Source organism: Rhipicephalus microplus, chromosome 1 (genome assembly GCF_043290135.1).
Source record: "Rhipicephalus microplus isolate Deutch F79 chromosome 1, USDA_Rmic, whole genome shotgun sequence".
Lineage (NCBI taxonomy): Eukaryota > Metazoa > Arthropoda > Arachnida > Ixodida > Ixodidae > Rhipicephalus > Rhipicephalus microplus.
The window spans coordinates 210,363,974-210,391,877 of NC_134700.1; the positions used below are offsets into that span (position 1 = coordinate 210,363,974).

General features: G+C 44.2%; 1 protein-coding gene across 1 annotated transcript; it reads right to left on the reverse strand.

The window, feature by feature from the left end:
* Positions 1 to 633: 633 nt before the first annotated feature.
* LOC142805133 (SH3 domain-binding protein 5 homolog) lies at positions 634 to 27,904 on the reverse strand. The gene is made up of 9 exons (XM_075891160.1): positions 27,764 to 27,904; positions 21,546 to 21,608; positions 19,796 to 19,924; positions 17,408 to 17,575; positions 16,451 to 16,581; positions 12,680 to 12,722; positions 11,832 to 12,036; positions 2,881 to 3,343; positions 634 to 982 (listed from the first exon to the last, which is right to left on the reverse strand). Exons 1-8 carry the CDS (start codon positions 27,806 to 27,808, stop codon positions 2,952 to 2,954), a joined length of 1,176 nt encoding a protein of 391 aa, XP_075747275.1. The 5' UTR covers positions 27,809 to 27,904; the 3' UTR covers positions 634 to 982; positions 2,881 to 2,951.

A 27,904-nucleotide genomic window follows, 5' to 3' on the forward strand; every position in this document is an offset into this window, starting at 1 on the left:
AAATAATTAACAAATGATCCCACTGAATATGCGAAAGAACGAGTTAGATGACGAACTATGCTAAGCAACAAAGGTAACAAGGTAACGGTGTAACTCGCTCTTACTAACTATCCTTATAGATCTTGTGAATGCAAGCAGGTTTTAATGGTATAGACCACAATACCTAAACTATCAATTAATGGCTCGAGCATGCTTTCATTATGTTTTACCAAGAATAAATTTCCTCAAAAACACACAGTGTATGTTGGAACCAAGCGCACCTTGATTATTACATTAAACTTTTTCAAAATGTACCAGGCCTCCTAAGTTCTCGCAGTTTGAAATCGTGGTTCAATGTTCACGTGCTGTCCATCTTCTGTTTTTCTGAAAAGCTTGGCTTTTCAAACGAAATGGAGGATGGAAAAAGTAGCTTTCTTTCAAAAGCCTCGCATCAAGTGCAAGGACAAGATTACACAGGCTTTGCTTTTTTCCCTTACCAATGCTGTCACAACAATAACAGAATACAGCATCATCTTAATATCAAAAAAACAAAACTGTGAACATCAGCTACATGATGATAGCAAGTGCACGTTTCACCAACAAAACTAGTTAAGTGTTCCATACCACAGTTTTTGCTTAACAGTCAGTTCGAAATACATATTTTACACGTGCAGCGGGAGAAAAAAACAAGATAACTGATGGCACCTAACAAATTTTCGAGCTACAAATGAACAAGAAAAGAACTATGAGCATGCAACATATACTACATGCGATGAATACATACAAGTCCATAAGGAGCGCAACTAAAACATGGACCCAAATACTAACAGGCTAAGCATCAGCATTTGGGCGAGATTCCGCTGCCTTATAAGATCACTGGTTGTGCAATGCATTCTTGGAACCTAGAGGTGCTGAATGAGCTAAACAGTGAAGTAGGTATATGGTACCTCACTTTCTGAAGGAAGCCCTGTAGTATGAAGCGGTAACTGGACGTGTGGCCAGCCTGCAAAATAAAATAGAGAGATTGATGCTTATTACCAGAGGGAATTTTCGAAGTTGGCCAACATTGCATTTCAAAATGAAAGAACCAGTTTGGTTGACACGACAAGTCTGTGAGACCTCAGGTTTACATATCTGCACCAATATAACTTACAATGTCACTTCTGAAATCCAGTGTTTGTGGACAAAACTTTAAGAAGGCTGTTTCTGACTGGATAGAAATTAAATTCAAACCGAAGTAATTTTCAACGATCCTTTTGTACGCACTTTCTATTTCAAATATGCAATTCCCAACTTCAACTGTTGCAGCAGCAAGCTTAGCTTTCACAGCGAGGAGAGTAATGACTCAAGCTCCTAGTCACGGAAACCTATCAAAGCATCGCTGAATTCCTGGCTGGAATTCTCTCAATGCATACAACCTGAATCATGGGAATTACGTTGATGTTCTTCTGGTTGCCGCAGGTCTTGTCTTTCATTAGTGCCGTTTGCTTCCCCAACAATAAAATCCAACAATCAAATTTGACACCACTGCCTCACGGCATCTGCATAATAATGTAGCAACAGCAATGCCCGTGCCACACGGGCAGAGAAAATGGCATTTATCTCCTAATGCCTTCAGATTGAATGTCATTCGCGTGATGCCACATGAATGAACGAAATGGCACTCGCCCAAATGCCATTTGTCACCGCCAGAACTCATTCAACTGAGAAATGCGTACTCTCGACGGCACAGCTGATGAATTAATTGTATAACATGACATTTGATTCGACTGGAAGAAAACTTTTCACGTATTTTATTCACACTAATCACTTAAACAAGTGCTTAAAAACTTATCTTCAGCTAGTAGATGCTGTAAAATAAACGCGACAGGCGCCATTTTCTTTTTATGCTGCGGATCTAACTAGCTTTGGCTTAAATTGCTACATGGTCGGTTGCAACGTCATGAAACAAAGTAACGAACGAAATTTAACGGCAGCATAATATGCTTATTTATTCATTTATTTCTTATCGAATGTGTATAAAGCTTGTAAACACTTGTTTATTTTTTTATTGCTACTTACCCAATGCACACAAGGAAGGTGCTGCGATCGACATCATCAAGTCAAATGCCATTCGCTTTAGACGTGTAACAGCGCCGCCGAAAAAAAATGTCATTCGGGAACTGAATGCCTTCGCTACCGAACGTCATTTTCTATGCCCATGAGGCACGGGTATTAGCATCTTGTAACTACTTGTACAGCTTAGTTAAAGGCTTTAACAAAAAAAGGAGATAAAAGCTACAAAAACTTCCAAGAAACTTGCTGTCAATGTCTGAAGTGTTCTTAAAGGGCAAAAACCTCGTTACTTTTTAGATGTGCACTTCATGTCTTCATACATGCACTTCATGTCTTCCACATGTTTTAACGGACTGCATACCCAATCTAGATTTTGGCACATGCTGTATCAATTACTCACTCTTCATTTCATCCCCTCAACCTAACAAGAACACTTACAATTTCAGTGGAGCTCACATAAATTTTATATATATTAATAATATTAATCAGTGGGGTTTTACATGCCCAAACCCTTAGATAATGATGAGAGACACCTTAGTGGGGGGCTCCGGAAATTTCAATCACCTGCGGTTCTTTAATGTGCGCCTAAACCGAAGTACACGGGTGTTTTTTGTATTTCACCCCATCGATAAGCAGCGACCACGGCAGGGAATCAAACCCGTGCTTTCAAGCTCAGCAGCGCGACACTCAATGTTCTAAGCTACCGTGACAGATGTCAATTTCACTCCAACACTTTGCCAGTAGTAGCTGTAAACATCCCCCTTTTTTCCTTACCAATGGCACATAAACATTCTTCATAAAGTATGGCCGACTACGCTAGTAATAGTACGCACCAACTCGCCTAACCTGCATAAAGGCCCAGCAGCCACTGGTTACTGTTTCCTTCCTTGGCTTGCAAGGCAGGAAAACGGTGCTCCCTAGTCTGCATTGAGGTCCACCTCTTCAAAGTCATCGGGACCACAAATCCTGGGTGGTGCCGAAGCGCGAATCGAAGGTGACATGGGCCCAATGTGGGAACGAGCAGATGATGTTAGGCTGGCTCGTAACACTGGGCTCTCCTCCTCATCGTCAGCCAGTGATGGCGATTCCTGCAGGCTAAGCCCAGACAGGACATCACACATGGTGGTTTTGAATAGGTCAGTAGGCAACGAGAGGGTGCTGCCATTGGACGGCGAAGAGCCGAGGGAACCATAGGACTCGGACTCTGCCTTGGAGAATGGCCCGTCTCCGCCAGGAATGTCCAGTAGTCGCGAGGTCGTCTGCCGAAGCAAGTTCATGGAGGCTTCCAGTACTCGTGAGTGGAGTTCCGCTGCACGTGGGAGGCAGAATTTAGAAACGGCAAAATTTTGAAACTAACAGACCTCGCAGGTCTTACGTACAAATAAAGACCTTTCTGACTATGTCCCTTTAGTGGCAGAAATGGCACGCCACAAGAGGGATGGCCGACGACTACCTATTTGTAGCATGAAGTCGCAAGGAATGTCAGTTGCCCCTTTCATAACCCTTCCGACAGTGTCATAGCAAGGGGGTGGAATACAAAGCGAAAGAGGGCATACAGAAGAATGGCATACAATGGCAGATAGAGTGAAAGATTACCATTTCAAGGAGGTGCCCCCCAGCCCTCCTGAAAAAGAATTTCTGCGCACGCCCCTGCTTTTGACACCTTACAATATTCCAAAGAGCTCATTTATAAATAGCACACCAGTTCCCAACTCAGACTGTCCCACCATTTGTCAGGAAATAGTACAATTACGCGTCCTCAGTGTCTGCTTTCAATAAAAGAGCCAAGTTAGTAGTAACTAATGATGCCCATACTAAGGCCACGAAATGATTACAAACTTAATGTTACCATTTTAAACACAGATAATGAGCTTGCAATTTTTACATGTAAATACACCATGATGCCCTAAGCAAGGACACTCCCTTCACAACTCGAAATCACCAGCAAAGTGGAGAGGGGTGAGTTCCCTAGATGGCATCAAAACTCAAGACGGCGGCAAGCCAGAAAAAAAAAGAGAGAAAAAAAAAGAAGCACGTGGACATCCTCAGAAGCCTCCTGGCTCTTGTTCATAGCATAGCGCGTTACGATGGTACAAAAACACAAAGGCAAAGTCATCGGACTGCAGGAAGCATGGCATGGAAGCACCTCCAATAATGAGCAAATGCAACATCTCTGGACAACAGATGCAAGTCTTGGAGGCCTTACATTTGTTTAACTAGTGTGTGACAGACACCACCGTTGAATTGCAAGTACATATGTCCAAGGCTATGCTATCGCTTATGACAGCCTGAAAATCGTCATGGGTGTATTGCACCCAATTTTGCGCATGAACCTCATGTAGAAAATAAATAAAAAGTAAAATTTTCGTGACGACCTTGAGGCGCATGCACTTTGAGATTGGGTCCGAACATGATGAGTGGTCATGGTGCAAAGTGCGAGAGAGGTGAGGGGGTGCTTTTCCGGAATGGCGGGAAACTTGCAATTAGCTGTGAAATCAGAGAGGACGCTTGCTCTCGATTTTATGGTGTGTACATAATGAGCAATGTCTCATGCTGTATCTTCCCCCCCCCCCCATGCAAAAAGAGAAAAAGTGCTCTACACATTCCTAGCATAATCTTCTTAGAAGGAGATGCAAGTCGAAAAATACAACTTTCTTCCAAAATTACATGTTTAAAATTACATATTTCTTGTTTTTGTTGGCTTTCCCAAGTTTAGGTTCTCTATTTTCTCACAAAAAATCAGAAAATTGTAATTAAACTCGCAATAGGCTAAAATCGCTTTTAAAGAGCACAATGTGGCTACTAAAAAACCAAGAAGATCGCATTGTCTAGAGTCCCCTAGAAATTGTCACCTCGCTGCTTGCCATTTGCATTTTGCATGAGCAGTTCACTAAAGACACATACTCAAAATAACCATGATTGCCAAGCTCATATGATGGAAAAAATCATATTAAAAATCATATCTTTTCTGCACAGATGAGCTTTCACTTACACTACAAGATCCATTTTCGGGCAACTTCTTTAGTTAGGACATCTTGTCTTTAGTGCTTCTGGTAGTCCGATCAGTATGAAATTTTTCCCACATGTTCCTTAACATGTGGAGGGTGCAAGTATCTCCTTTAAAACTTGATTTTCCTGGTACACTTATTATGCACCTGTCACGCAGTTTATTTACGTACAGACCTACTGGAAGGCCGAGGAACGCCAGAAGAGCGAGGAACGCCAACAGGCCGAAAATACAAAACAAACGCAAGCTCGGGTCGCGCGTGCACCAACGCTGTGGCTTGCCGTTTCATGCTGCTTCGTCGTCGTTCGCATAGTTCCCTACATTGGCCCCCGGTGAATAGCGTAGCCAACCTGGCGACTTAAGGCGTAGTCACTATAGCCGGGTCGTAATACAGCTTCAGGCGACTCACATGCACAATTTCTCGGCCACGACGGCGTAAGTCATGAGACTGTGTCAATGGCTCAATCTCATAATTGACGGGCGACGTACGGGCGAGAATGCGGTAGGGCCCGTGGTATCGTGCCAGTAGTTTTGACGAAAGGCCAGGAGTGCTCGGTGGAACCCAGAGCCAAACGAGAGCACCAGTCGTGAAAGTAGAGAGATGTCGGTCGGTGTCAAGCCGTAGCTTCTGGTGGCCTTGGTCCTCGGTTGTCAGAGAACGGGCCAATCGTCTGCAATCCTCTGCGTACCTGGCAACATCAGAAATTGCAGTGTACTCAGAGGAGTCGGGCGTGTATGGGGGGATAGTGTCCAGCGTGCACGATGGTTTGCGTCCGTATAACAGAAAGAAAGGGGAGAACCCTGTTGTCGCGTGCGTAGCGGTGTTATACGCATACGTGACGAATGGAAGGACAGTGTCCCAATTAGTCTGGTCTGAAGCTGTGTACATCGTCAACATATCACCGAGAGTGCGATTAAATCGTTCTGTGAGGCCATTCGTCTGCGGGTGATATGCTGTCGTCAGGCGATGAACCATGTTGCACTGAGCGAGCAACGCTTGAATGGCGTCAGACAAGAAAACACGCCCCCGGTCGCTCAAAAGTTCGCGGGGAGCACCATGGCTCCCCGCGCAAGAACAAAGTTGCGCAAGATGAAAAACGCAACTTCCCTCGCGGTTGCTGCAGGTAGTGCTGCTGTCTCCGCGTAACACGTGAGGTGGTCCACGCCGACAATTATCCACCTATTTCCAGAAGACGACGTGGGAAGTGGTCCGTATAAGTCGATACCGACGCGGTCAAACGGACGCGCTGGACAAGGCAGAGGCTGAAGTGTACCGGCAGGGCGTTGAGGTGGGACTTTACGTCGCTGGAATGCAGTACAAGCACGTACGTACTTGCGGACAAATGTGTACATGCCACGCCAGTAGTACCGCTGACGTAGACGGTTGTACGTTTTGAGAGCGCCAGGGTGAGCGCTTTGCGGGTCGTTGTGGAAAGCAGTACAGATTTCCGAGCGCATGTGGTTGGGTATCACTAACAACCACTTCCGACCTTCAGACGTGTAATTCCGCCGATAGAGTAGGTCGTCTCGAATAGCGAAATGTGTGGCTTGACGGCGGATAGTTCTTGAAACTAAATTAGCTAACGGATCAGTCAGAAAGGCGAGGAGTTGGGAAATCCACACATCTTTGCGTTGTTCCGATGCCATGTCTGTGAAGTCGATTGGTGTTATGACAGCTGAAGAAGGTGACGAGGAGGCTGTGTCAGCCGGTAGCGGCGAGCGGGATAGCGCATCAGCGTCAGAGTGCTTGCGGCCGGATCGGTGTACAACACGAATGTCGTATTCCTGTAGGCGAAGCGCCCAACGACCAAGGCGCCCCGACGGGTCTTTGAGCGATGATAGCCAGCATAGAGCGTGGTGGTCCGTGACGACTTCGAAAGGGCGGCCATAAAGGTATGGGCGGAACTTCGTCAAAGCCCAGACAATTGCGAGGCACTCTTTCTCCGTGACGGAATAATTACACTCGGCTTTCTTGAGGGTTCGACTCGCGTAAGCAACCACGTATTCTTGGTACCCTGGTTTTCGTTGAGCCAATACAGCACCAAGACCGACATCACTGGCGTCGGTGTGGACCTCCGTAGGCGCATCAGGGTCAAAATTACGTAGTATTGGAGGTGATAATAATAACCGCCGAAGCGCGGTGAAGGATTCGTCGCACTCTTTTGACCAAGCAGAAATGCCTTTGGAAGCTGTCAACAGGTTGGTAAGAGGCGCGATGATGGAAGAGAAGTTGCGCACAAATCGACGAAAGTATGAGCACAGGCCGATAAAACTTCGAAGCATCTTGATGGAATTGGGCTTCGGATAGTCGGCCACGGCGCGGAGTTTCGCCGGATCCGGGAGAACACCCTCTTTGCAGACGACGTGACCCAGTATAGTGAGCTGACGTGCGGCAAAATGGAACTTCTTGATGTTAAGTTGAAGGCCAGCAGAGGTGAGACACGTGAGAATAGCACGAAGACGATCAAGGTGAGTGGAAAAGTCGCGAGAAAAAACGACGATATCGTCTAGGTAGCAAAGGCACGTGTTCCACTTGTAGCCGCGAAGGATGGTGTCCATCATCCGTTCGAAGGTAGCTGGGGCGTTGCAGAGTCCAAACGACATGACGTTAAACTCATACAGCCCATCAGGTGTTACAAATGCAGTCTTCGATCGGTCAGGATCAGCCACTGGAACTTGCCAATATCCTGAGCGTAAATCTAAAGAGAAGAAATATTCTGCCCCTTGCAAGCAATCGAGAGCGTCGTCGATGCGTGGCAACGGGTACACATCCTTCCGAGTTATTTTATTGAGCCGGCGGTAGTCGACACAGAATCGGATGGACCCATCCCTTTTGCGCACAAGTACAACAGGGGACGACCAAGGGCTCTGCGATGGCTGGATGACACCACGCTTGAGCATATCGTCGACTTGTTCGTTGATAATACGGCGCTCTTCCGCTGAAACTCGATATGGTCGTTGGCGTAAGGGAGCATGAGTACCGGTGTCAATGTGGTGCGTGATGTTCGCTGTGCGACCCAAAGATGGTTGAGCGCAATCGAAGGCAGAACGGAACTCTCGAAGAAGGGACAAGAGTTCGCTTCTTTGTGTCGGCGATAGCTCAGCGGCAACAGAGGGCTGGAATGAGTCTGGCGCGGGCAGTGTCGCCACAGGTGGCGTCATAGCATTGAGCTGGAGGTGAGGTGCGTGTTCGGCGAACTCTAGAGGGTGCAAGAGGTCAACGTCTTGTATGTTACCCAAACATTCTCCGCGAAGTAAGGTAACTGGCGACGATAGCGAGTTCGCGACGAGCATGGCGGTAGCACCGGATTCCACGGTGAGTACGGCAAAGGGCAGGTGTAGGCTACGGCGGCGGGTAAATACGTCAGACGGAGTGAACAAAACAGTTCCGGCAGGAGCGGCCGTACAGGTCAGGGCTACAAGGGCGGATGTTCTCGGTGCTATTTCCGTGTCTGCAACGACAAGTTTGTAAGCTTCAGAAAGAGAATCCACCAAACAAGAGGTTGGCAGCGGTGTAAGGGCAACTTCTGCACGTGAGCAATCTATGATGGCCCGATGACGCGAAAGAAAGTCCCATCCAAGAATGACTTCGTGGGAGCAGGATGCCAGCACAAAAAATTCAATGGCATAAAGTTCACCTTGGATAATGACACGTGCAGTGCACACAGCTATAGGTTCTATGCACTGCGAGTTGGCCGTGTGGAGCATCAGGCCCGAAAGAGGCGTCGTCACCTTTTTCAACTTGCGGCATAAGGCCTCACAGATTATGGAAACGGCGGCCCCTGTGTCGATAAGCGCTTGTGCGGCGGTCCCCTCAACATCGACGTCAATAACGTTTTGCGGCGAGAAAGATGGAGGCCTTAAGTAGTTCGAATTGTATGCAGCTGTTGCCTCCGGAGCTGCAGCGATCAGTTTCCCTCTTCCGTAGCAGGTCGGCGATGCATAGGTGACAGAGAGCGTCGTCGGGGCGATGGTGACCGATGGTTTGCGTAGGGTCGAGGACCGTCAGTGGTGTACCTTGATGGCGTCCTAGACGACGACGCCATTGGCCTGCCCACGGTGTCGACTGGAGGGGGATCTCGGCGACAGTGGCGGGCGACGTGTCCAGCGATACCACAGGCAAAACAGATGGGCCTATTATCCGGCGTCCTCCAAGCGTCTGAGTGACGGTAAAATGGAGCTGAAGATCTCGCGTACGGATACGGCGCCGCAATTAGGGTTGTAGGCACGACATAGGGTGGCGTGGCAGGTTGAGCATACGGCATACGCTGTTGCGTAGGCCGAGCAGCGACGGCGGCGTACGTGAGAGGCGTTGTGACTGGTGGTTGCTGATGCACCAGCGGAAGGGCTTCAGCGACTTGGGTCCGAATGACGTGTTGGAGGTCCGGTGCCAAAGCTTGCGTGGGCTCATGTGTCAGTGGCAGCAGCGACAGCTGGCGCGCTACCTCTTCGCGGACGAATTCCTTGATTGTCGGAAGCAGCGGCTGCTGATCGGTAGGATGGGCAGCTAGGTGCAAGCTTGCGAGCGTGTCTGGCGTCGTGAGGGCTTGACGAGCAATTGCGCGCTGCCTACGCAATTCATCGAAGCTTTGACAGAGGGAAACGAGGACAGCAATGGTGGGGGGATTTCTCGCGAGCAACATCTGAAAGGCGCCGTCGTCAATGCCTTTCAATATGTGCCTGATTTTTTCTTCCTCAGGCATGGTAGAGTTGACGCGGTTGCATAGATGCAACACATCTTCAATGTAGCCCGTGTAGGTCTCGCCTGGTTGCTGCGCACGGTGACGTAAACGGTGCTCGGCTTGAAGCTTGCGTGCCGCAGGTCGTCCAAAGACGTCCGTAATAGCCGTCTTGAATGCAGACCACGTAGTAATGTCAGCTGCGTGGTTATTAAACCACAGTTGCGCGGTGTCCGCAAGGTAGAATGTGACGTAGCCCAGCTTACTTGGGTCGTCCCATTTGTTACTTGCGCCGACTTTGTCGTACCTCGCCAACCAATCTTCGACGTCCAACTCAGTGGAGCCCGTGAAGATAGGAGGGTCTCGTTGAGGATACACGCCACCGCAAGTGACATGGACGGTCGAAGGTCCCACCTGGAGAGGCGTCTCGGTGGCCATGTTCGTGTCACGTAGAGGGGGAAGCTTACGGGAGCGAAGTTCCAGGTTTGTACGGGAGTCCACACACCTCCACCAGATGTCACGCAGTTTATTTACGTACAGACCTACTGGAAGGCCGAGGAACGCCAGAAGAGCGAGGAACGCCAACAGGCCGGAAATACAAAACAAACGCAAGCTCGGGTCGCGCGTGCACCAACGCTGTGGCTTGCCGTTTCATGCTGCTTCGTCGTCGTTCGCATAGTTCCCTACACACCTAAAGTAAGCAATTAGGATGAACTAAGCATTCTAAGAACTGTCACATTTATGGTAAATTTTTCTGTCTATTAAAATGCTTTCTATGTACTTTCTTGATAGTTATTTGCACTGCACAGTTAATTCAGAGCAATATGAGCCATTAATGGCTTAGAAACATATATGTTTATTCGAAAAAAGTGTTTGTCCAAAACAAACTATACTTTACACATCTTCATGTAAAACTGCGCAACTTACTATAAAACTAATTATATATCTGAAATCAGCATAAAAGACAATATTTACAGCAAAATTTCATTGCCCCAGACTACAGATTAATGCAACTTTCTTTTCGAATCGCATCTCTACTTAATAAACAGAAAAAGCAAAACAAACATAGGTCCTACAAAATCCACATTTCTAATACATCACATGAAATTTCTCACAGCAGTTAGGACATTGATGTAGAAATTATTATATGCAAAGCGCCCTCTAATGTGTTTTTCACTTAATGTTTTCCCATGTACTGTAAAGCATTTCTGGTTTCCGGTACCAGCAATGAACTGACATACATTGGTGTATTATAATACTCTTTCCTGCTTGATATGTAGCAAACTTGCAGTAGAACTACAAGATTGTTCTGTGTAACTTTTATAACAAACTTTATATACCAGCACCCGACACCTAAGCCAAAAATTGATTGATTTGTGGGGTTTAACGTCCCAAAACCACACTATGATTATGAGAGACGCCGTCGTGGAGGGCTCCGGAAATTTAGACCACCTGGGGTTCTTTAACGTGCACCCAAATCTGAGCACACGGGCCTACAACATTTCTGCCTCCATCGGAAATGCAGCCGCCGCAGCCGGGATTCGACCCCCGACCTGCTGGTCAGCAGCCGAGTACCTTAGCAACTAGACCACCGCGGCGGGGCCCTAAACCAAAAACCCTAGTCCATGCAAACTACAAAAGCATAGCCCACGAAATTTGCTTCTGCCGCTGTTTCTTGGGGCTGTCAGGGTGTGACTTCACAATATGAATAAGAACCCTCAAGGCCTCAGGGAGAGCTGCCTATTGAGTGCTGGAGCTGATCAAGGACTTCATTCGGCCATATACTGATGAACAAATTATTTTCATGTAGAACTGCATGAAATGCACCTGTTTTATTATTTAGCAGAACTTTCTCCAGATTTTAACAGCATCTTCCTGTAAGAAATTTCTCAGCTACTGCCCTTTTTGAGATGCTCCCATGAAAAACAAACTAGAGGGGCTCTGATGTATGTGGAAACAAGCATTTATGCATTTATGCAAATACCACAAGCTAGATAGCTGCTGTCAACAAGAAACAGCATGGAAACTGCCAAGTTGATATCTGAATTTGTATTCCATTCCAATAAAATACTTTGAGTAAAATTCTTGCAATACCCAGGACAAATACAAACCTGGGTCACCCGGCTTAGCATCACCGCCTGGCACTGGTGAGGGCTTGTGCTCAGCACCAACTCCTGGCTCTCGAGCTGGCAGGTGCGCTTTGCGCCGCTCGTGGATCTCAGTGGAGATCTGCTCCAGGCTGTGCAGTGCATCCGTGTATGCTTGCTTGGACTGTATCACCGCTTTGCGCAACACTTCTACTTGGTTCTTTATTTCCTGAAAAACAAGTCAAACAAAAAGCAGTAGTATAGTAAAAGAAATATTGAATTAGTATAAGACAGGAGTCTCAAACACATGGCCCGCATGCCATCAGAGGCCAACGACTTAGCAGGAATAAGCTTTTGCGAATTTGCTAAATAGTATTCACATTATTTTCTAGCCTATTACGATTAATATCGTTTTGTTTGAACACCACTACAGAACAAAAACTCTATTACAGAATTATAGTCATTTTGCAGATCAGTATTGATATTTTTTTTGAAACCAATGTCAAATCTCTTGCAGATAAGACTCGTGAGATACAGGAAAGTATTCTTTCAAATGGTAATGTCATGTGATAACTCGTACCGCTTGAGTTGAGTGCTTCGTATCTTCAACAGTGAGGAGATGCAATTAACACAATATGTATTTTGTCATAAGGGTCTGACCGCCTGTCCATGACACTTTCAGCCATTCAACTGCAAGTATATTCTTTTTCGAAGTATAACTGTTCATTTATTCAAGCGAGCGTGCCACCTGAATCTAACTGAACAGACTGAAATTGTGAAAACATCTTTTTTCAGGTTCAGCACAGAATATGCAATAGTCAGGCTAGCATGCTTTTAATAGTTCAAACAATTGACCTATAGTGTGTCCGTACCTGGAGTTTCTGCTGAAAGGCAGCCTTCTTTTCAAAATATAACCTGCAAGGCAGAAATAGAATGAAACATGTCACAGCTGATGATGGATGGTAGCGCAGACAACGAACACGGACAAGAGAAGGCACATAGACACAACACAGCGCAACACCACCCTCATGTCACAGCTGCACCCGAAAAATAATGAAAACACTGCTTAACTGTACATCTGTCACAAATAACTGCAATTTTCGTTTCGCCCGCGCACCCCATCGTCCAAGGAAGGGCGCTTTTGTGTTGGGAAGACGACATCCGGCCACTAACGACCGAACGACGGCGCCACCGCGTCTTCCTTACACCTGTACCGAAACGGGCACGCATGTGTTCGAGGAAAAAGAAATGACTTCCTGAGGGGACAGGAGCACGCGTACGCCGCGAAAAGAAAATCAGCAGTCGACACGCAACCAGCAAGAAGCGTGGTCGTCGGTGTCGTGAGGCTCGCATAGGCGACAAGCACGAAGTGACCAGCGCAACCTATAAAGACGGCTGCGATACCAGGCACCCTCGTCGTCTACTAAGCTGGCGACACCCCTTCGCCAGCTTCAGGGACACTTTGTCAACTCCTTTACGTGTACCAAGAGTTGGCCTGGTCCGTATGGAACTTTTTATTGTGTTGTTTTTAAACTGTTATTTTATTATAACCAGCTTTTCAATAATTGTAGTCCCGTGCGCTGCCTCGCACGGAGAAGTTCAGAAGCGCAAGCATGATTTTCACTCCGTAATTGTTTCTTTCTATCCCTTTTTTCCTTCCATCATGTTATTTTGTTAAGATTCCACGTATGTGTGTTTTGTCTGTACCAGTGGTATTGTTCATTTAGAGCATTGTTTTTTTGAACGTTTCTTTTCATTCGCATATTAGTGTTTCTTCCTCTGTTATTTTCTTAATCTCCTTGCCATTGACCTTGTTTTAATTAAATGATTGTGTGTGTTTAATCAAATGTCTGTGTCTGCTCTATGAGTGCGTCGGTCAGGCCTATTCATCACCACACGTGCAACCCCGGACGGGTCGACCCTCCTGCAAATAAATTCGAAATGTACCAACCACTTTGAGGCCTTTCAGGCATCGCAGGTAGAAGCGTAAAGTGGAAGCCTACGAGTCTGCCACACGTCGATGTTATATAGGCGGGGCCTCACCGAAAGTGTGTGACATTATCTGGCTTTCACGACAGGATTGGTCGATCGCGTGGTGATGTCTGGGAGGCTGATGTAACTCTGAGCGTCCTGTTATTGTTTTGTTGGTTGACAACTGTTTATAGCAATGGATGACACGGAGTTTTATTAGCTAATTGAACGGGCAAAGCCTTTGGTTTTGTAGGCAATGCGTTTTATAATTTCGTTGATAATTTATAGTTATAATTTTATAGTTATAATATAATATAGTTTTATAGTTATAATAGTTATAATTTCGTTGAGCGATGCCAGACGTATTAGGTACAGGCAACATCTGGAATTTTCTATGGAACAGGAGCGAGAGAATTCGAGGCTAAGAGTTCAGAAGAAGAATGAGCGCTTCCGACTGTGTGCAACGCAGTCGGATCTCAGCTTAGCCACTAGAACGCCCAGTAGTGTGGCCAACTGTGGTCCGAACAAGCAGTCATACCAGGATCATGTTCAGCTATTGCGCCAGAAAATTGAAAGACTGCGGCGTGCTTGAGGCCAGGGATGCTAGGCACGAAATTTGCAAACAGGCCGGATGTGCCGACTTGTCAGTCAGATAAAAAGATAGTACGTGTGATGTGAACAGCCACTTCATGACAGAGCTTGGTGTGTTAGCTGCTTAAAGTCCAGTTGTGGCCACAAAGGCCCCTGAAGGCAGTGATGGCGACGAGGGGCAGTGCCAAGAGTCTTGATGATACAGTATGGCCGTCTGTAATTGACCTGACACAGTCCCCGTGTTTGTTCGTCACCATGGCAGCTAGGTAACAGTTAAAAAATTCGCCATGCTATCGGCCCGAGAGGCAAGAATCCCTGCAGTGACTGTGGGTCAGAGACGTGTGCTAAGACACACTGTGAGCTGGACAATGTATCGACAAATAACTCTCCCAGGTGCGAGCGGTGCAGCCCTGAGAAAAACGCTTACATTTTACAGCAGTCGGTTAAGCTGTCCACCACTTCAGTCGTTGAGCATTTGAGTACAGATTACCCCAGCTTTGTGGACATTGCAGTGATCGACGCCGACAAAACTATTCCTCCTCTGCAAATAACGCAAGGAGACTTCTCTAAAGAGAGCACTGGACCACTTGCAAAAAGAAAAGGCGCCGCAAAAGAAAAAAAAAACAAAGGATGCAAAGCAACCTAGGAAAAAGAGAATTGCTAAAGTTAAACAACGCAACGAAAGCTTCGTTTGTGCTTTGTGGCAATCGAGAGTCGAGCACATCCTCATGCTCCAAATTACCCGACGGGTAGAAGGATGACGCAGGCATTTGTTCATGGAGCTCAGAGAAGCCAACCCCCACCACTCAATTCTTGTGTTCGAGGAGCCGAATCCACGGGGAAGAAATGACTTCCTGAGAGGACGGGAGCACGTGTACGGCGCGAAAAAGTTTTGACTGCTTCAAAGTCGGCAGTTGACGTGCAACCAGCAAGAAACGTGGTCCTCAGTGTCGCGAGGCTCGCGTAGGCGACGAGCACATAGTGACTGGGCAACGTATATATGACCGGGCACCCTCGTCATCTACTAAGCTGGCGAGATCTTCAGCGACACCTCGTCAACTCCCCTATGTGTACCAAGAGCTGGCCTTGTCCGTATGGAACTTTTTATTGTGACATTTTTTAACTGTTATATTATTATAACCAGCTTTTCAATAATTGTAGTGCCATGCGCTGCGTCGCACGAAGAAGCTCAGAAGTGCGAGCATGATTTTTGCTCCGTAATTATTTTCTTGTATCCCTCTTTTCTTTCCATCATGTTATTTTATTAACATTACATTTATGTGTGTTTTGACTGTACCATTTGTAGTGTTCTTTTAGAGCATTGTTTGTTTGTATCTGTTTCTTTTCATTCGTGTATTAGTGTTTCTTCCTCTGTTATTTTCGTAATCTCCTTGCCATTGCCCTTGTCTTAATTAAATGCTTGTGTGTGTTTTATCAAATGTCTGTGTCTGCTCTATAAGTGCGTCGGTCAGGCCCATACATCACCACACGAGCAACCCCGCATGGGTCGACCGACCTGCAAATAAATTTTAAATGTACCACTTCAAGGCCTTTCAGGCGTCGCAGGCCGAAGCGTAAAGTGTAAGCCTGCTAGTCTGCAGCACATCGATGTTAGATCGGCGGGGCCTCAGCCGAAGTGTGTGACAACACCCAGAACAGAAGGAACGTGAATGTACCTCATATTCCCAATCAATAGCTCAGAACAGGCACCAAAACATTATAAGCAAACATAAAGAAGAAGGAACAAAGCATAACAACTCTTGCACTAACACTTACTCGAAGTGACACACAGCAGTGTACTACTAAATGTGCCGAGCCAGAAAAGTGAGCCCGTGAATGAATCGCATCGGTGTTGCAGGCACTTGTAGAAAACAAAGGCAAAAATATTTCTTTCTTCACATATTCAGTTAATCCAGAGTGACAGTGTTAGCTTACTGGCTTTTAGCATTCGTGAATGCCACACCTAACCATAGGCACAGGTGAAATGTTGTACTGCCCCACTAGATGTGGTGAAAAGATGGCGCTATTCCACCGGGAGTTACTAAAGTGAGAGAATGGCACCGGACGTGATAATAACTCACCTAGATTTGGCTATATCTTTCTTGAGTCGCCGCTCGAGAGAGTGGACCTTATGCTCTGCTTCAGTGAATGAGGCTGCCCGTCTGCGGTGCTCTCGTTCACTTTCAAGCCTCATCGCTTCCGCTTCCATCACCTAAGAGACAAATAAACAGGAAGACACTAGCTCCATAACAGGCATCAGTCATTACAGTCAGACTACGCTGTTACAAGGGCATATAAAGACACCTTCAGGTGCAATGTGTGCGACAGCTATTCTATTTAGCAAAAGCACATGAACCAGGAATCCTATGATAAGATAAGCTGTCTTCCCCACGCGTCAACCAAACTTGATATTGAGAACTGCGGCTCAAACTTGTTTAGGATTTTCTGATCCGCTTATCAATTTCAGTTAACGCATCTCACTTATGAAGAAATTATGACTCTTTTTGTGAAACTATTGTTTATATACTTTCGCTCACAGAGACAATGGTAGCACGCACAGTAACTTAAGAAGCCACTAACAATTTGCATGAGACTGAAATGAGGTACACAACTATCCATCATTTCCCATCTTTCACAAGGTTCAATCAGGCCGGCTGTAAGGAAGGAGTTTAAGAAACTGACGAATGAAAGGACTTGCCAATTCTTTGAAACAGAGTATGCAGCCACATTAAGAAACGAGTCATATAAACAATGAGGATTGATGATATGCAGAAGAAAAGGCATTCACATCAATAGCTCAAAGAACACATAGCATACTACAGATATGGCTCGTACAAGTAGAAAAGCTGCTGGTTTTCGCACTTCATTTAACGCTAGAACTGCTTTACACACTCGGTGCCTTCAATGGCTTCCAGGCTAACTGCCAGCATTAGCAATAGTGAGTATGCAATTATACTTGGGCTTCACATTATTCCTTAAAGACTAAAGTTGCAACTTTTCACATAGCATAGTAATCACATAGCATAGTAATCACATACCTTCATAGTAGCATGGTTGAGCATCTCCTGCCAAGCATTATCAAACTCCCACTGCGTCTGGTTACTGAGAAAGCGCTGTTCTGCCAGTGAAATAGTTTCCTTTGCCGCCTGGTGCACCTCCGACGCCCGCTGGTACTGCACTGCCGCCCGCTGGCACTCCAGCTGCGCCTGCACCCACCAGAGACGTTTGTATCTCTTAGTTCTTCTTTTCGAAATGGAGGTGCCGTCATAGGGGGTGCACACACCGTTGTGATAAACACAAAATGACAAAAAGTGGCAGGAAGGAAGATAAGTGTGGTCCAAACCTCGACACTTTTAGGTTAGAGTTCGGGAAACAAAAACCCCTAAACATGTGCCCACAATGCACATTTGGCAATGCTGAGAGAGTATTACAAAGCGGATCTCTGTTCTGCCTCTCCGATTTAGTGCTATCATTCACAATCTGCGAAAACTCTGACCCAATAACGTCCTATAATCATGTGCAGAAAACTAAAGTTGCGAAGTTCCAGGACACTGCAACATAAAACCGCGATTTCTGCTTTTTTTTTTTTTTTCAAAATATACAAAGTCAAGTACAGTTAATAATGAAAGCATAACAAATGTGGGGTATAATTTGACTGGCAGTGTGTGCCTGAAGATTCGCTATCCTTCCATGCTGTGCGATTTCACAGGTAGTGCACTGTTCCGATCCTCAGCTCATGGTACAACATTAAAGTAGCACATACACAGAACGTGAAAATTACGTATAGAGTCTTTAAAGGCGACTTAACTAAAAAATATGGTGGGTGAACAATTATTTAGAGAAATAGTGATGACCTGCCGTTTGTTTATGTTGAATGTTCAATCCACTACATTTTATCTCTTGACAGCATTGAGGAACTGCACAATGTAGTCCTGTTCCTTTGCCCGCTAATGAACCAAGAAGGAAAAGACATTTTCACTGCGGTTTTCCAACAAAAAGATAGATACTGGCTTTTGATGATCAAGTCTGGCAGTGTTAATTTTTTCTTCTTTACTTTTTGTCTTTTTTTTAGGAAGCAACCAGATTGCTGGGCACTTCATTACACCACTCTAAATGCTGAATGTCAGAAATGTGTGATCCTCTTGATAATTACCCAAGAGCTTTTCCACCCTGGCTAATGTGCTCCAGAGTTATTTGTCGTAAATTGTCATTGGCTGGTCAACAAAAGCCAAAGTGCCCAAGTTAAATATATTAGGGCAACCAGTATAAGCATACAATCAGACATTTAAACACAGACATATTTACTGATAATATACATTACTGCATTTTAAGCTCTTCAATTTACAGATGTGAGTTCCACAATAGCGACTCACAGAAATGTACAGTAGAACCCCGCTAGAACGAAACTGATGGGGCACGGAAAAAATTTCATTGAAGCGAAAATTTCGTTGTAGTTTAGAAATAAAATATATAGCTGATCTGAGCTAGCAAAACAAAAGAACGTTTATTCTCAAAATTAAGACAATGTCCGCTGCCTCCCATTCTTTCCTAACAGCGTCCCGATGTGATTCTCACCCATGAATAACGAGGCCATGGTGAAAAGCACGCTAAAACAATGCCTAAAACCATCTTCGTGAACGAACCAAACAGTTTCATTAACACATTAACACGAGCAGCAGTCCGCAGTCAGAAGTATCTGACAACGCCGAGATGGAGGCAGGGTATCGTGGAGCGGTGACTTTTGAATTATTCTATGCCATTCTTATCATCCATCACTCGCAGCTAGCCGATTTTGTTCATAATACGGACGAACAGCCACTCTGATTAGTTACCACACTGGCCAAGCGCGAATATAATGATAAGCATCGGAATCGGAAAAGGCATCAGTCTACGGTTGCACCCAGCAGTTGCGTGAAGGAACCCATGAACTGAGCGACTGAGCTTTACAGCTTCGCATCGTCTGCAGCTCAAAAGCAAGCCAATGGCAAAAGCAGGGCAGTCTCATTGCAATCGCTATCGAGCAACAGCGGCGCCCATGCTTGCTGAACAGGGGCGGTATAGCGGCGGTTTCTGGTGGTGCTGACGCGTCTTTTAGACTTCGTTGACGCATTTTCAGGCTTTGAAAATGCATTGAAATGTTAAAGACAGGGTTTATTACATAGAAGTAAGTATATGAGCCTGAAATTGCATTGTAAAATTTCGTTGAAGCGGGACGATTGAAGAAAAAGTGTTTGTTGTGGCGACAATATTTACGCATTGACTCCTATGAACTGCTTACGGGAAATCGTGAATTTTTCGTTGGCGGAAATTTTTTCAAAGCGGCGTTCATTGTAGCGGAGTTCGACTGTATCTTGAATCTCACCTACCACAAACTTGAATTTGCAACCAAACTTGACAATGCAACCATTTACCTAAAAACCATTTACCTTCTGTGCATATTCTTTGGCTTCATAGTATGGTCGTGCCGCTTCGATGGACTTTCCAAGCTTTTTTGCCAGAATGCGCAGCTTGTGACTAGAATCACTGAGCGTTGCTCGAAAGGCAGAGTTGGCATCCTGCAGCCCCAAATTTAAGCATATGAGACACACAGCAAACATCAGGCATTACAGGAACTGAAAAATAAAGTTTGGCGAGACCAAATACTAAGTCAAGCCTTTTTGATGGCATTTCAAAAGGCCTAAAAGGTTTACTGTTGTTACCGAGAGCACAGCTCATAATGTATATGTACTAAAATGGCAAAAGGTATGTCAGACAAAATTATTGGACATTGCCACGTCAGATAAAAGGTGCCAGCACAAGCAGACACAATGTCTTAGCAATGATTTATTAAGAGTAGTTGAACACTAACAGTGATGAATCCAGTTAAACTGGAATATGATGCACCTGACATTACAGCTAAGTAATACCCTTCCAATACTGTTTTCAAACATAATCAGACCCTCTGTATTACTTGTTGGCTGTTTACGATAGCATCAGTGTCACCCTGAATATTTCCAATATGATGGAGAGTTACCCCAAGCACCGATAAATTTGTGCATGAGATAAGCATTCTCTATTCACCGAAAATTGACGTGTACCATTCCCATATGTAATTGTCCACGAACTGAGGGTGCTTCTAGGAATAAGCCAAATGCTGACAAAATTCCTAAGATCACAATCTCATCATTCTAGTTAAAGTTAACACTTGCCTTTAGTGCCTAATCAGTAGAATGTTTCAAGGTTTCCCTGCAACCATTCATAAAAAATATGTAGCGACATCTGATGCTTCAGTGACCCAGACGCACTATGCCTATCCTTGTGCTCAAAATTACATTTTAGTATGCACCAGAAAAAAGGTTTAACCGAACAGAACAATTCACATACTATTTCTTAAAACAAAGTGTTTCCTAGCACCAAGTTCCTCAACTAACATGACCACTATTGCTTCCTGAAAAATAAGAAGGAAAGGCTAGTATACTTTATTTATTTGTTATAAAGATCAAATGTTTCACTAACAAAACATTAATCTTGATGAATACAGGACAGATGGTGGAGTGCTACACCATCCTTTCATCATTTACCCATACATTTTTTCACTAGCACAAGGTTTCCCAAAGTGCATTACGGAAAAAAAAGTAATTACAGTTGGGTTTTAGTGCTGAAAGAACACATACACTTAACAGCACTGAAACAAATGTCCTTGGTACGAATGCAGTGCAGGAGAAACGAATTTGCACACCACAGTCGCCAGGTCAAAATAGCTCCCCATAGTAGCAAGACCAAATCAGCAGGCTACAGCTACTTTACTATCTTCATAGTAGCAATTCTTTGACAAAAACCTCCTTGATAAGGTAGTGAAACAGCAGAAAACAACTCTCCAGATACAGTACAATAATAGCACACACACTTGCGCAGTTTTGGTCACTTACAATGGTGTACGACTGATTTCTCTTTGTCAGTGGTAGATAACTATGGAAGATAAACTAATACCAGGCAGCAAGTGCACCCACTTGTGGGGAAAATAATCACTGTAGCGGCAAAGGTAATTCATTTAGAGATGCTGCTATAGCCTCTCATAACAAAAAGGGGCAATGCATTACAGAAGTATTTTACGATAATACTGAGGCACTTGGCGTACAAAACAAAACAATATAGAAGAAATGGTCAATCGTCACAGAACTAAGCAGAGATACTCACATCTAGTTCAACTTCTAGCCGGTTGATTTCATCCGTGCAGGTATTCAATTTCTCCAACTGGATCTGCGTTAGGCAAACAGCCTTCATGTAAGGCATTGTGGCAGCTGCGGCGACACTAGTGCAACTGCCCACGACAAGCATCGAACCCTATCTTGCTCTCATTTCGAGAATATAACGTTTCTCCTTTTTTTCAAGTGCAAGGCAAACAGGAAGCATATGGCCTTTGGGGACCTCTTGAGCAAACCCAAGCAATATCTCTGGCTAGGCACTTTTCTGACGCTTGAAGCACTGCTTATCACATATGCTGGCAATGCTTTATCAGTACAACGTACCAACAAAGCATCACTGCCACAAAAAAGACCCACAATATTAGCAAGCCATAAAAATTAACACTGGTATTTACAGCAGCTTAGCTGAGGGTAAGAACACATCAATGTAATAGAACTTTACTTCACTTAAATTGGTCATAAACTTATAGACATGTCATTCTTGCAATGTATATCATGTCATGAAAATCTAATGATGGTACGTCATGCATGTCATGTTGTTATAGCTAAGTTAAAATGGCAACATGGGTATCATTTTATCTGAGCGATTCATCTTGTGGGAAGTTTGCAAGGTTACTTTATATATATTATATGTGCGTGCCATCCAGATTATGATATCAAAGTTGGAGAACCAACTGCAACAGCCCCATGTCATGGCATGCATTTTTCATGCATGTACATTTGTTGTACATGCAAGTCCTGCGACGCACATTCTGATATATAACAAGGCAATGAAATGACAGTTGCAGCACCAACATGCAGGAGTCAAGACAGATACAATCAAAGTGCCTTGGGATGATCAAAAAGTACTTTGTATTTGATAAAGTAATAATAACATCCAAAGTTTTATGTCTCAAAACAACAATACGATTATGAGAGATGCCGTACTGAAGGGCATAGGAAATTTCAAGAACCCAGTGTTTTCTAGTGTGAAATGACATCCCACAGTACACAGCCCTCCTATCATTTCCCTTTCATCAAAATGTGACTGCCGCAGCCAGGATCGAACACGCGACTTTTGTGTCAGCAGCCGCCCATCATAATCGCTACACCATTGTGGCAGGCATACTTGATAAAGTGTAGCAACAGAATTTGCTACTGACATAATAACCTATGTCTTCATTGTGTTAAAAAAAAAAGCTTTAGATCTAGCTTCAAGGCCTCAGATATACATTTTTTTAATCCTAGAGTTTTCAAGAACCTGCACGACCTCTGCATGATATTTGCATAAATAACAGCTCAAACTAAACACGAAATACCATGAGAAAGTGGGGTGTTGCACAATTAAAAAAACAAAAGAACAAGAGTGTAACACAAAAGAACAAGAGTGTGGATTTAGCACCCCAATATTACTATGACACAGAATGGTGGGGGATTTGGGACTGGCTTTGACCGTCCAGTTCCCTTAATAAGCACCAGTATAAAAGTGCATAAATGTTCTTAGAACTACAACCTCAATATTGAGTGGCTATTTTAGACAGATACTGAACACACAACTACCATTCTACAAAAGCTTTGGTGCATCCTTTATCAGACCTGCCAGTTTCCAAAACAGACAATAAAGTAGGAACGTTGTCTTAGTTTTGTCCCAGACATCATGACATGTGCACATGTTCTACAAGCAGTGTAATATAATATAACAGAATAATTAAAAAGAATGAAGTTAATTTTGTTTTTCGGTGGCACATGCTAAAGATGCAATACCACCTGCACAGTTAGTAGCAAGTGCCACCTTTCATCACAACTGGCCTCTTCCTGTCTTTTCACAGGGCCATGACATGCCACTAATAAGAATAAATGAAAAAAAAAAGGCAAAATTAAAGTTGAAAGATGCCATGAGCCAAATATGCAACTCTAGGGTGCACCAAACTAAAACTACCATAACTAGCCATAGCCTGCGTTGTCCCTACGTCTACATTTTTTCTTCAAGCTCGAAGTTTACTACACAGCAACAAAGACAGTTTTAGCAATTTATACACATGCGCATAGTCTAGCACAACAGTGGCCTAGCGAGTCGTGGTAGGAAATGTGAGCATGATGTCAATGAAACTTGTATGTTTCTTTCGATTTTTTTTTCCTCCTTTTGCAGAACTCGGGAATCATATCGCATTGTAGTTTTCATTACCCGTTCTAAAGAGAGAAAGAGTAAGAAGTATCGCTGCCATTCAAGATACCCAACCCAACAATTCACGGCCTGACTAGGTGTTCCAGGCAGCCAGTACCTTTATTATTAGCTCCATTCAATGAAAGCATGGGCCAGATATATTATCCTTCTCTCCTCATTTCATTATAGAAATAAGCGCACAAGGTCGCAGAGAAGACCTGAATGAACAAAACAGCTTTGCAGGGAAGCTGATGCAAAAATATTTCGCACATTAATCCCTTTCAAATGTTTCACGACACCTTAACAAAGGTCATGTTTTGCACGCATCTTCAGCAAATTCACAGCTGCTTACCGCATGAGCAATTTCCACGTATCATAACAGTAAAGACAAGGCAGCTTTTCATGAAAAATTGCAGATTCCTTTAATAATATTGTAGTGTTCTTGCTCTGCTCTTTAGCCCAGTTTTCTAACTTACTTATGTCACTGCATTATTAGTGTTCACTTAATGTGATGCGTTTATGCTGCCTGGAACCTACCCAAGAATTTTGTGACACCACGCTAGACTATGACTGCTCCTAGTACCATATTGACCATACCTTTTGAAAGTAAAGTAAACCTACCTGTTGTGATAACGGTGAAAGGCTCACTATCTTATCAAAAGAAAGTGACAGTTTTGGCTTTTTGCAGCGAGTCTACATTAAAAGCATTACATTGCCATTTAACAATAATACACCATGTACTTACTCTCGAACTCTGGTACTACATAAAAAATGTGATCACGAACTTTCAGCGTAGCAAAACTATGAGTGAGCTCTTTCAACAGACGCCTTTGAGCTGCTCCATAATATTAGCGATGCAGTAGGCACTATAACAATACACGCTGCCAGGCTTATGGGTGTGAGATACTTTGAACATGAAATGTGCCCATGCTACTTCTTTCATTTCTCATATTTTGCTGAGCCACAGTTCCTATAAAATAAAAAGGTGCAGCCAACTTGCACCTATGCTGACTCCTAAGGATTGCATAAAGTATTAAACATTATTCAGGGAATGAAGAAAATACTTCACAAACAGCACACTAAAAATGGTTTTACACAAAGCCCTCGAGCGAGCGAGAATCAATTGCCCTGTCGCTGTACAATGCACGTCCATATATAATACTGTAACCATGACTTCGGGTCAAGGTCGGTGATGCTATATTTCAAAGGTGCTTATCAGCAAACAATGCAGCCAGAACAATAAATACTGCCATGCATTTGCTACTCGTACCTTCTGATACAATGTTATCTTAATAATATTTTTGATACTTGTGTCCAGCAAAGTGGGTGAGTTAACAATGAGCCTTACTTGAATTATCCATCTTAAAGATGTGTCAAATCCCTCCGATATAAGAGGCTTGCTTTTTTATATGAAATTCAGCATTTAACACCATGCCCCAACTGCATCATCATCATTGCAGTGCAAAACTAAGAGCTGCAGAATTAATGGTACAATCTTGGGCATCTTTCAAATGTATTACAGCAACATTTTGTTTACTGTATGTCACCACCCTTGGTGACAGTATATAAAGGTGAATGCACAATGATTATTATAACAAATCATGAGATGATGGCCAAGACAAACCTATGTACCACCTTTGTAGAACTTCTGTATTACCTCTAACACAAAGCGCTTTAATCAAAAGAAGATGGTAGACCACATAGCTGGTGCTCTTGTTGCTATAACATAGTGGCCATCCCATATCTACATACATGCAAGCTAAAGCTCTTGACTAATCTCAAGGCAAAATGTGGACAAAGAAAACACTTGTTTTTTAAAGTGCCGTATTTACTTGTATGTAATGAGTTTTTTCCAGATTATTGCTACCTGAAGTTTACCCTCACACTACGATCAAATACTAAGATCAGGCTATTTAAAGAGTGCAATAATTAACAAAATTCTTTTTTTTTTGGAAGATAAACTGGTGTGTGCAAATTGAAGACAAGGACACAGAAAAGATGGGACAGGGTCGCACTTGTCTCTGTCCCATCTTTCATGTGTCCTTCTCTTCAATTCGCACACACCAATTTATCTTCAAATATGAAACAACTCACCCGTCTGCAAGTCTGAACAGCTTTTTTTTTTCTTCCACAATAAAAACACAATAAAAAGTCACCTCTTGCATTACAATCAAGTAAATATGCCCATTTTTCTTTGTTTAATTTGATTGCAAAATTATTTTCAATGTTAAATATTGATGTGGGACAAAAAGAAAGTCGTATCTTCAAATGTAGAGCCATGAAAAAACATCAATACTAATCAAAGCCCAATATTTGCAGAGGCATCATTTTCCTATCATGCTTTATACACATGACTCAACTTTACGTTTTGCGCTCACCCTGTAACAAATTTTTCACCAATGCTGAGGTGAAGGTCATTCTTTCGCATGTGAAAGATTATTTATTATTCGAGAGACACATGAATGGTTATATCTCCAAGCTATCAGCTATATTTCCCCGCAACATTCAATTTTTACGGGCACACAAAATGTCCCATACTAATAATTAACAGAAGGAAGAAATGCCACCTTAGGTAGAGACGATGGCTTCTATGCAAGTACTGCACTTCGCAATATTTAAACATAAACTGCTGACGAAGCTAAGCATTGTTAAAAAACACTTGGGTCGCACCAGAACATAGGTGCCTGAATAAAAGAGTATATTGTGCGACAAAATGAGCTTCTTCAAAATAAATATGGAGAGCGCTACAGTGCGTTGTCTGTAGAACAAGTTGAAGACTGGAGACATTCTACTTATGTACAATGTACGCAAGGCGCAGTATGCGAACCTAGACTATTTCTTGAGCGTCAAATTATCTGTATGTTATGCTGTTTTTTTTTTAATGCAGAAGGAAGGAGCAGCCACAGAAACCTGCTGACCAGAGTAGCGTTTTGCCACGATTAAGAGACCGGCAGATTTTTACGACTGGAATGCTCTTACGGCCTGCGACAGCTAGCTAGGCGTGAGCAGCAGCGCACAGCCTTGGGAGCCGTTAGCGGGCAGAACGAGAGGGCAAGAAATAATAATAAAGCGAGTTCCATTCGTCGCCTACGAGCCGGAAGCGGCAATTGCGGTGCTTGCAGATGCTCTCGGCATCTCGACAACTCTCATCTGAATGCCGCGTCTCCTTAACCTTCAACGCAATAGGGTTTCGCTCGGTTTCCGCACGCGTTCGTACACAAAACCAGTCTCGACGACGCAAGAGCGAAACCGCGAAACGGAAGAGTGCGCAATTGCTTGCGCGCGCTTTGCGTGAAATATCTTCGGGGCTGACTAATAGGTGACCGACTACGTACCGCGCTAGATTCGCGGAATCCACTGTTTACGCAACGCTTAGCCTTGGGCTTCCGCGCCTTCCGCGACTCGATCCTCTTCGCGCAGGCAGTGTCACGAACGCGGGACACAACAGCGGTCTCTTAAAACGGGACAAAAATAAAAACAAGAGCAAAGCGCCTAAATTTGATTTTGGGTTCACGCATGCCGTATATATAGCATCGATCACTTCCTCGAGTGGCGCGGCCCGGTCTATTTTCGGAACCGCACATAGCGACCACCAAAAAATAAAATCGATGCGCCACTGCCGCCGCACGTTACGAAGCAGGTCAGGTATGATAATCGCACGTGCTGCGGTACCAGCGAGAATTGGAAAGCAGAACATTGACCGAAAGGTCATCGAGTTTACATTCATCAGTGCTCTCCGAGGCGAAAGTTCGCAAGTCCGCACACCAAAAGACATGCATCCAAAATAACGTCAACCCAATCGCAAGCAAATCGAACGCCACCTCAATAAATCTGGCAGCTTCTTAGGTAATCACAAGCGCTTTTTAGCATACATAGCAGCGAAATAAAAGCGCAAAAAGCCAGGAATCCCCGATGTCTCTGCTACGACGATCACAACACTGTTTACAAACTTCGCAGAGACAACGAAAGGAGGCTTACACAGCGCATCAACAGCATAATTTGAAAATGTAAGAAGAAATGAACACTTGGTAATTTAATCGCGCACATTAAACGCTGAGTCACATTACTTGAACTCGGGGATCCAAAGTTTCCTCTCCAGCGTCATCAGCCATCCGCCGTCGCTGACCAAACCCACTTCAGCCATTGATGCGCGGGTCTTGTGAAAGCCTTTGATGTCCTCTCATCGCAACTGTTAGTTTCGTATACTA